The following is a 10,475-nucleotide window of genomic DNA, read 5'->3' as shown; positions in this document are numbered from 1 at the left end:
CATCCCCACAAACACACCCCTACTAACCCTCATACCCACGCATCCACATTTACACCCACACCCTCCTTCATACTCCACATCCAAACACACATACCCACAGTCCCCACAGACCCCATGCCCACCCACACCTCTGCACACCCCCACAATATACAAGAGTAAGACTTCATTTTGAGCTATTATGCAATCGCCTCTGTATACACCATGCAAACGCACACAAAACAGAACAAAAAAATATATTTTTTAAAATATAATTAAAATATTATATTGTTAATGTTTGATTTTTAGTATATAATTTGTTTCTTTTGCAGTTCCAAGATGGCAAACCCCCTTCTCAGAAGGAGTGCTTCTGGGGGAAAGGGGTGGGACTTCAGGTGGCAAAGATCAGGGGTTGGGGGAGGGGGTCGGGGGGACTTTCAGTCCCAAGATGGCGACCAGGGAATGGGGCACCTGTCAAGGGGTGGGTTTACCCTTGCGGCCCTCGACAGGTAACCAAAACTTGTTAAGCAGCCCTCCAGCAGAAATAATTGCCCACCCCTGTGTTAATCTGTTTGGTTCAATAATATAACAATTATGCTTGAGTTGAAACCTTCCTTTTTCATGATCTTATTTTCGGGTGTCTTATGTATTAAATCAGTTTGTTAAACATTTTGTATTTTACAGACTAACTGGGTAAATAAAATGGGTACTAACACAGACTGTACCCTATTTCCCTCTAAAATCTGCTTTACGTATCAAAAAAATCAAAATCTGAAAATATTTACTAAAAACTGTTCTGTGACAAACATGCAATTTTTATATTTTTTGCAGGACTGCCTTATCCCTCTTCTTAGTGATGCTTTACGGTCATGCAAACAGCATGATGTAAGACCATGGATGCATGCCCTAAGATACACAGTGTACCAGAATCAATTGATAGAAAAACTTAAAGGTATAGAAATTAAATTTTACTGAAGAGTAATTATGCAATTAACTTAAAACTTTTCATATAGAAGCACTTGCTTCTGCTTGAGTAGTTCAAACCAACCTGATATACTCGAGCTAGTTTGAATCCCTTGTAAGCAAAAACAAAAATACGTAGACAAGGCTCACTGCACTAGGTTACAGAAACAACAATTGGAAAATTTTAACAGGTTTTCAGCATAATACTAGATCAGAAAGACTGGCTTCTTTTGTTTCAACTTAATGCAAAGAAAACTTTGGTAGAATGGAACTGCATGTCAGAGTCCTGTCCTGGGTTGAAGTGCTCTTTGACTCAACCCCAAGCTGCTGTTTAAGTTGGTGGGGTTAAACGGTTCCTTTTGGACTTTTGTAAGGGAACTAGCAGAAGATGTTCCCCTTCTTTATTTTCATGTTGACTAACAAACACAGAGGGTAAGGCTAAGGAATAAAGAATTTATTATGAGAACAAAATTTGCTGAAACACCTCAGAAAGTAGTTTTGCATGCAGTTGACTGTAGTAGCTATAATGTTTACCATGGCTGTTTCTCTGAAATTAATACCTTTTAAAAAGATCCTTCACACCACAGAAGCTTTTGACTTTAAACTATGCAAAATCTGAAATGCTAGCTACATAAATATGAAGTCATCCCTCCAGAAACACTTGGGTATGAAGGCCAACAGATTCTTTAAGAAACTTGGGAATTAAAATTTAAAACTAAAAGCAGTTAATAATGGGGTGTGCAAAGCAGGCCCTATTAGAGTTGGATTTGGCCTGAATCGGAGATGGCAATTTGTTTCATTGATTTGGATCACTGTCCCCGATTCGATTCAGCCAAATCCGAATCTGAAGATTCGATGCTGACTCGGAGAATCAGTGATTCAGACATAGATACAGCTTTAAATGTTTTTTCTATATATCTCAAGGTACCGGTGTAGCTCGTGATCGCTGTGATGCTGGGGTGCATGGGGTGTCCCACAGGAGTGCAGGGAGGCCCTCTATGTGCTCGGCAGTGAACCCAGAAGTGGACCGGAAATACTTCTGGTCCACTTCTGGGTCTGCCGGGGAACGCGCTGGGGAGCTCCCCTGCACCCCTCTGACTCAGCTGGGGGGGGACCCCAGGTGCCCCCCCAGACCTAGGAGGCACCAGTTGCTGAGTTGGGGTGGGGGGCCCTCAGTGCACTCCCCAGTGGACTGGAAGTGCTTCTAGTCCACTTCCAGGTCTGTTGCTGAGCACACTGGGGAGCCCCCTCATGCTCCTGTGGGATGCACCATGTGCCCCACCACTGCAGCATTCACGAGCCCCTGCTACCTACAGGTATGTAGAAAAAACATTTAAAGCTGTGTCTATGTCCGAATTGATTTGGATATTTCGATTCGATTCAGAGAGATTAAAGGGTCCTCTGATTCGATTCAGATTCAGAGATTCGGCCCCTAAATTGGGACGAATCTCTGTTGAATCGAATTGGGGATCGAAGCTTTGCGTAGCCCTAGTGAATAATTCCTATGTCAAAGTAGTACATCAGCAAATTGAAAGAGGTTTGGAGCCTGGTGGAAATCATGCAGTTTCTTGATAGGGAAGAAGAGTCTTGTTTAATTTTTTGCCAGGGATATCTGTCTTGTTTAAAAAATCTTCTGTTATTCATCCCAATTCTTATAGACTAAGAACAGTGAGAATCATTTTTTTTTCTTTTTTTGAAACTGGATTCTGTAATGTATCTAGCATAAGGCAAAGCTCTGCTGTATGCCTTAAATACATGGGCTGATCTTAAAAGCAAACTTTTTTTGTTTGTTCGTTTGTTTGTTTTCCCCAGAACAAACTGTCCCAGTAAGAAGTCATCTAATGGAACTGGGCCTCACAGCAGCAAAATTTGCTCGAAAACGAGGGAATGTTGCCCTAGCCACACGGTTGCTTGCTCAGTGCAGTGAAGTTCAGCTGGGAAAAACCACCACTGCACAAGAGTTAGTGCAGCACTTCAAAAAACTCTCAACACCAGGTCAAATGGATGAAAAATGGGGACCCGAATTGGATATTGAGAAAACAAAATTGTTATATGCAGCAGGTTAGTGTTTGATAACTAACACTATGATTATGTGATGTTATAATATAGTCAAGTATTTCTAGCTAAGAAGTTTTCTTAAGAAATCATGATTGCACAGTAAACTTAAGCTGCTTTCTGCCTAGTAAATAACATCTAAAATTTAAGAGTATTTTAAATTATTTTTTAATTATGCTGCTTAAATTTGAAACAAATTCCCAATTACTCGTGCTACATGACAGTTTATAGCAGGTCTGTATTTCAAGTGCAGTTGTCACACACATTTAGGCCTTTAGCGTAGAATCTTATAAATTGCTCATGTAAGTGAGAGAGTCAGTCACTCACTTGTGTTCATAATGTGTTAAAGCTATATCTGAAGTATGCTGTATTTTTTAATAAAATTAACATTCAATAAACATATCTGGTTAATAACATGCAGGTCAGTCAACGCACGCTATGGAAATGCTGAGTTCTTGTGCCATATGCTTCTGTAAATCTGCCAAAGCTGAATATGCAGTAGCTAAGTCCATTCTTACTCTGGCTAAGTGGATTCAAGCTGAATGGAAAGAGATTTCAGGACAGCTGAAGCAAGTGTATAGAGCACGACAACAGCAGAATCTCACTGGCCTTTCTACTTTATCTAAGAACATCTATACTTTGATTGACCTACCACCTGTTAATACACTAGAGGAGGAATATCCCAGGATTGAAAGTGAATCTACAGGTAGAAGAAGTTCTTTCGTCTAGTTTATGCTTTGCCAAACTCTTTGGAACCATCAAATCTGATTCTTTCCTATAGAAGTGATTTTTCACGGTGAATGAGCTTAATAGGTTGGAGATTGTCCGATACTCAAATGGTACACAAAAATAATAGTGAAAAATACAAGGACTTGAAATGAATTCTCAGAGGATAGTAGTTTGCTTTACTTTGGTGTCCTCTCTCAGCTCAGATTCTATATAACCTTGGGCCCTTATACACATTCAGATTATAGTTGGATAGTCATTTTTATGGTGTAATCAATTACTTTGCATTTGTGGCTGCTCTAAATTTATTGCACAATTGACTAGTTAATTGTGTAACATATGTAACATGTAGCAGGGGCCTTACACAAAGTATTGTAGATCTGGCATTCAAGATGTGGCTATAAAAGATCAATGTGTAAAGCTCGTTAATAGATTTGAGAAACAGTCATAAGGCTTTTCCTTGACATGCAATTTAGTGCAACTTTTTAATTTTTCTTACAGTTGTAATGTGTTTTGCAGTTAATAAAACTGGCTGTCTTGAGCAACCTTCCTGTATTCAGAATAACCAAATTAGAATTGATTGTGCACTGAAAAATCTAGTATTACTGGTTAAAAATGCCTTAATTTTTTATCTGGTTTGGCTATATAGTCTTTCCTTTTCCTTGGGATACATAGAAGTCTGTCTTTGAAGTATGGTACCTGGTAGACACAGAGATAAGGTTTCTTAATCATTATTTTGAATTTTGTTTTGAGAGTGGTAGTAAGAGTGTGTGCAGCTTCCAAAGTTTGGTGGTGATATAGTCATGGAAGGTATTAATTGTTAGTTTTCATTTTATTGCCAACAGTAAGCATCCACATTCTCCTTTTTAGAATAGTAGTTGAGAAATGTAAGAAACCTAGTGCATTACGGAGTATGTTTAATAAGAGTATGCCCTGCCTTGCTGATTTTGAGGGGGCGGTATGTTTTTGTCTCAGGTGCTTGAATTAAGTTAACTCACAAAAATAAATCTATGTTGCTTTATTTTGATCACTACAGTAAATATTGGAGTTGGAGAACCAGACTTCATTTTAGGACAGCTGTACCACTTGTCTTCAGTACAAGCACCAGAAGTAGCCAAGTCTTGGGCTGCATTGGCTAGTTGGGCTTACAGATGGGGCCGGAAAGTAGTTGACAATGCCAGGTAAAGCCATTCCTAACGTTTAATTTGATCATATTTAAAAATAAAAAGGGAAAAAATAAGAAGCTTCACTTTTGTTAAGGTTCTTATAGTCTCTTATCTACCCTTCCTGTATCTCTTTTTGTCCTACTGATGCATAGAACTTTGTCCCTGAAGCACAGTCCATTTTTGGACAGTAAGAGCAGATTAGACAAGCACTTGGATGAGATTGATTGGACAAAGATGGTCCTGCCTTAAACCAGGGGATTAGACTAGGTGACTCCCCAATGCCCCTGCCAGCCCTGTTTTTCTATGCTTCTATGAAATTCATCTCTGAGTAAACAGCGAGAGCAATAGCAAACTGTTGCTTAATTGTTTTTTGATTGCTTACCCTATTTTACCTAACTCTACAATATTATTTACAGAATTACAAAGCTAAGTAGCTCTATAAGTATTTGGCTGTGTTTTGGAGAGTGATGATTTATTAAATGTTACAGTCAGGGAGAAGGAGTCCGTCTGCTGCCAGGAGAGAAGTCTGAGGTTCAGAGCTTGCTTCCAGACAATATTACAGAAGAAGACAAAGAGAAGATCTATGGAATTCTTGGGCAGGCAGTATGTCGTCCAGCTGGGATTCAGGTATGGAGAAACTTTGAATTTTCAAAAAGTGTACTGTTCATTTGCTTGACAACCTTACTTTTCCCCTCTATTACTTGGGTAACACCTTAAAATCAAGTTCAACCCACCACCGGCAGTACAAAAATAAACTTAAGCTCTAAAAGAAATGTGATTAGATTAGTGAATGTGGCAGTGTGTTTTCTCAACCTTATGGCTATATTAATGACAGATAATTGTGAACTGAATTATGTACTCATTTCAGGTACCTAACTCCCTTTCTTGGGATCAGCAACTAATATATTAAAGAAATGGGTTGTGGACTTGATTAAACAAATTATCGTATTGTTTTTCCAATTAATATTCTTACACTGTTTGAATTTAGGATGAAGATATGACCCTACAGATCCCTGAAAATGAGGACAATGAAGAAGATGACATGGTGGATGTTATATGGCGGCAGTTGTTGACAAGTTGCGCCTGGCTTTCAGATCTTGATGAAAATGCCACAGAGGGGTTAATTAAAGTGTGGAGAAAAGTTGTAGACAGAATCTTCAGTCTCTATAAACTATCCTGCAGTGCATATTTTACCTTTCTTAAACTCAATGCTGGCCAGGTACGCATTATAGCCTATGCTAGTAATGAAACCTACTTTCAAAACATTTAAACCTTGAGTCCTGACACTAAAAAAGTAAGGTCAGTTAAGAGTGCTATCTTAACTGTGTATGGTATGTTAGGTACCTCTGGATGAAGATGATCCCAGGCTGCATTTAAGAAATACTTCTGAACAGAGTACTGATGATGTTATTGTAATGGCAACTTTGAGATTGCTGAGATTGCTTGTGAAACATGCTGGAGAACTTCGACAGTATCTAGAGCATGGACTAGAAACCACACCTACTGCTCCATGGAGAGGTAAAGTTCTTTTAGCTGAATTTTGACAAACTTCTAAATAGAAACAATCAGCCCCTGAACTTATCTTTAGATACCTCTGTCTTTAGACTAAATTAAGGCCAGACCTTAATTTATAAGTTGTGATTTTACAAAATTCTTGTATTCAAACTGGCTGTTCCTCAGCCTATTAGCACACTGCTGTATACTCTTGATCTTAGACTTAGGAAGCATAATTTTGGTATTTCCAGGTCTCATGCAAAACTGAAATTTACCAGTATTCAAATTTGAATGTTACATTAATTTTTTGGAAAGAGGAATGACTCTTCCACAGCTAAGCCAGATTGAAACAAAAATGAGGGGTGGGGTTCCCCACCCCGAAGTTATCATGGTAGCTGTTGGTGAAAGGCAACTGTCCTAGTATTGAATTCCTGCCACTTGTTTCCTGTGCTAGGAATGGATATCAGGATGTTGGGGCTAGCCCGTGAAGCACTGATAGCGACTAAAAGTTAGTTTCCTGGTTAGAATAAGTACATACTACTTAGTATAGCTTTGCAATATTCAATGGTTAAAAACCAATGAGACTCTTCTCCCTTTTAAGGTATTATTCCTCAGCTCTTCTCCCGTCTGAACCACCCTGAAGTTTATGTTCGTCAAAGCATTTGTAATTTACTCTGTCGAGTGGCTCAAGATTCTCCTCATCTTATACTGTACCCAGCAATAGTGGGTACCATTTCACTTAGCAGTGAATCCCAGTCTTCGGGTATGGAAACTTTAATGTTGTAACTTTTATGCTAAAGTTATTTAATCTTATATTTGTCAATTTTTTAACATTAAAATTGGGACATTCAGAAGGTCTATGTTAATGAGTTTAAACTAGTTACTCAGAATTGCCAAATCTGTACTAGTTAATGTGCATTTTAAAACTTTTTTTACAATATACCATTATTAATACTGTTCTGATATAATGTCATCATGATGTGTGTGTGTGTGTGTGTGTGTGTGTGTGTGTGTGTGTATAGATTTTTTAAAATAAAAACAGTCCTGAAAATGAGAGGCAGCATGGACAGTGAACTGTCTAGTTCCAGTACTTTGATTGGAAACAATTTGTCATTTTTTTTTATGATGATTCCTTATATTTAAGCTTTTTGTGTTGCACATATTTGTGCACCGTTGGGGTGCTGATTCCAATTTAATGCTCTTTTTAATTTTTAGGGAACAAACTGCCATCTTCAATCCCTACTTTGCTAGGTAATATCCAAGGTGAAGAACTGTTAGGTGGTGAGTGTGAGGGAGGAAGTCCTCCAGCTTCTCAGGAAAGTAATAAGGATGAACCAAAAACTGGATTAAATGAAGACCAAGCAATGATGCAGGACTGCTACAGCAAAATTGTAGAGAAACTTTCTACTGCAAATCCAACAATGGTATTGCAGGTAAAGCAAATTGGATTTGTAGTTTAATCAACATAATCTCACTTGCAGCCAGAAATATACAATTTATGAATACCTGCATTTGATGAAGAGGGGTGTTAAAGATATAAGTATAACTTTGATCTTTCTATGGAGATGTCATTCTTTCAAGTCATGGAACTACAAAAATTAAATCCTGTTGTGAGCACTTTAAAGATAAGTGTATTTTTATTTACTTTACAAAGGTTCAGATGCTGGTAGCAGAGCTGCGAAGAGTAACTGTTCTTTGGGATGAACTTTGGTTAGGAGTTTTGCTGCAGCAACACATGTATGTACTCAGACGGATTCAGCAATTGGAAGATGAAGTCAAGAGGGTCCAAAACAACAATACTCTACGGAAGTAAGTTTTTTTTTATTAATAGTTATTTAAGTCAAGTTTGGTTAGATAAGACTACTTGTTGTACACTAGAATGATCCGACTATCTAGTCATGCTGTCTGTTCTAAGTCCATATTGCTCCAGCTGCTTTGGCCTGAGAACCAGGTACCTCATTTTGAAAAGATGCTGGTATCACAAGTCATACTTTGGCCCACTTGGGAGTAGTAAAAGAAACAGATACCACCCAGGGCTTTCTTACCAAAGATTCCTCCAGCTTTAGAGTGCCTGGAGATTGGTAACCTGCCCTACACCACCTTTTCTCCCCAGAGTTTCTGGTGCAGGATCATGTTGGGGTGTAGACAGACATGTCAAAGATGGAGGAGTAGCCTGAGTGTGCTTTACCACAGCTGTCAGCATTTGGTGCATGGTCTTTGGGGGATTTACATCTCATGCTAAGCTGGCTCAGGAAGCCTTTATTGTTTTTGGTTTGCAGTTTGCCTTTTCCTATTTATTGAATGGCTAAGCTGAGTGAAGAAGCCACTGATTGCAAGATGATTCTTTTTAAGCCTAACAAAGTAGTTTAAGCTCCGCTTCCACTCAAATGTAGTATTTGAAGCCTGACCTAGAACGAGGCCATGAAGCAGCTGAAACAAAGTTCCCTCTTTTGAATGCGGTGTGGAGGTGCTGACCTCTTGTTAGCAGAGAAGGGGGAAGTAGTTGCTTGGGGCCCTACCAGCTCACAGGAGAGCTTCCTCTGAGACTGTAGAGGAAGCTGTGGGAGGCTGTGCCTCTTGAAGCTGATTTCCGGTGTTGCTATTTAAAAAAAAACAAAAAAACAATTAAATTAAGAAAAGAGCTTTAAACAGTGATAACTAGTTTTCTATTGGCTCTATCTACATTTGTAATATAATATAGAAATACTGTTTGTACATTTTTTGGTGTGTCTGTAGGTTAGCTGCTTTTTTAAGCCAAAGAGAAAGCTATTAAACTTTAGTTTGGCTTTGGGATTTTAAATTGCTTGTTCGTGATATTTTATTCTTTATTTACCTACTTGAAAAGCTGTCTTTGACTTCTTATAAGAAATATGTTAAAGTAATTCATTTATGGAGCCAAAATGGATTTTTTTTTCTATTCTTTATAGGGAGGAAAAGATTGCAATTATGCGTGAAAAACATACTGCTCTAATGAAGCCCATTGTATTTGCTTTGGAACATGTACGGAGCATCACTGCAGCTCCTGCAGAAACTCCTCATGAGAAATGGTTTCAGGACAGCTATGGAGATGCAATTGAAAGTGCATTAGAAAAACTTAAGAACCCTTCTAATCCTGCTAAACCTGGAAGCAGCTGGATCCCATTTAAAGAGGTACTGTATCTTCAACCTGCTAATAAGATTTGATCACTTTTTCTGCTATATGTGATTGACTTCTGACTTCCTAGAATAACTAATTGTACCAATTAGTTTCTCCTTTTGTTTCAGGCATGAGTTTTGTTCATCGTTATTTTAGGGTTGCATCATAGCTGGTTGATTCTGGGGAATCAAAAGAGCTCTTTTGATAACTCTGGGTCGTAGTTGGGTTTGGTTTTTGCCCTTGTATCAAATAGAACTTGAACCCTTGTTGAAGGGTATTACTCACTTTTCAACAAACAAGATATTACGTTCCTTTTCTAATCTTCTGTATCTAGGTTTCTTGAAAGTGACAGGAACAAGCGGCTGGTCTTTTCATCCCATATCTCTCAACTTTTTTCCGTCTCCATCTCCTTGAGCTCAGTGGACACACCTCCTTCTGCCTAATAACTTAGCTTGGCTGTTCACTCTTAGTACTCCAGTCAGTTTTAATAGCAGTCCTCAGGCTGTCAAGCTCTCTTTACATGGCCTATCTTCTGCCACCTGACAGTCTCTCTCAATTGGTCCCCCAGTTACTGAAGCCTCCCTGATTCCTTTGGGGTGAGGCTTCATCATGTTAGTACTTGTAGCTTTGGGTTGCTGGATCAAGATGACAAATACAGAGCTTTCTTGAAGGTTTCTTGGATATGACTCTCATTAATAGGGTTTTGTACTTCGCCAACTAATACGTTTTGGGTAACATTTTACATAGTTGTGAGCTTGACCTTGAGCTCAGACCTGTTGCATGTGCCAGTAACTGACATGCAGGAATTTCTTGTAAGTGGTTTCATTCTTATGTTAGCACCCCATATACACATTGTTGGAAGAACTTCCCCCCTTCCTACCTTCTGTTAAGTCTTAAGACCTGTCTTGTGGTGCCTTTTAGTCCTCTCCAGTGCTGTTTTTTTGCTGATACTTTAAAAT

General features: G+C 38.7%; 1 protein-coding gene across 4 annotated transcripts in view; it reads left to right on the top strand.

Moving 5' to 3' along the window:
- The window catches only part of SMG1 (SMG1, nonsense mediated mRNA decay associated PI3K related kinase), an 82,718-nt gene that overhangs the window by 49,470 nt on the left and 22,773 nt on the right, over positions 1 to 10,475 (top strand). For all 4 annotated transcript variants that reach the window (XM_025216285.1, XM_025216284.1, XM_025216286.1 and 1 more), the window contains 11 exons: positions 808 to 928; positions 2,752 to 3,000; positions 3,416 to 3,700; positions 4,757 to 4,901; positions 5,375 to 5,513; positions 5,875 to 6,105; positions 6,227 to 6,404; positions 6,982 to 7,143; positions 7,596 to 7,813; positions 8,035 to 8,189; positions 9,308 to 9,530. In XM_025216285.1, coding sequence (XP_025072070.1) covers positions 808 to 928; positions 2,752 to 3,000; positions 3,416 to 3,700; positions 4,757 to 4,901; positions 5,375 to 5,513; positions 5,875 to 6,105; positions 6,227 to 6,404; positions 6,982 to 7,143; positions 7,596 to 7,813; positions 8,035 to 8,189; positions 9,308 to 9,530 — 2,106 coding nt within the window. The remainder of the gene's footprint in view (positions 1 to 807; positions 929 to 2,751; positions 3,001 to 3,415; positions 3,701 to 4,756; positions 4,902 to 5,374; positions 5,514 to 5,874; positions 6,106 to 6,226; positions 6,405 to 6,981; positions 7,144 to 7,595; positions 7,814 to 8,034; positions 8,190 to 9,307; positions 9,531 to 10,475) is intronic.

This window comes from Alligator sinensis, unplaced genomic scaffold (assembly GCF_000455745.1).
Source record: "Alligator sinensis unplaced genomic scaffold, ASM45574v1 scaffold980_1, whole genome shotgun sequence".
Classification (NCBI taxonomy): Eukaryota; Metazoa; Chordata; order Crocodylia; family Alligatoridae; genus Alligator; species Alligator sinensis.
The sequence above is the reverse complement of the archived record's forward strand: the minus strand, read 5'-3'. Positions and strand labels throughout refer to the sequence as shown.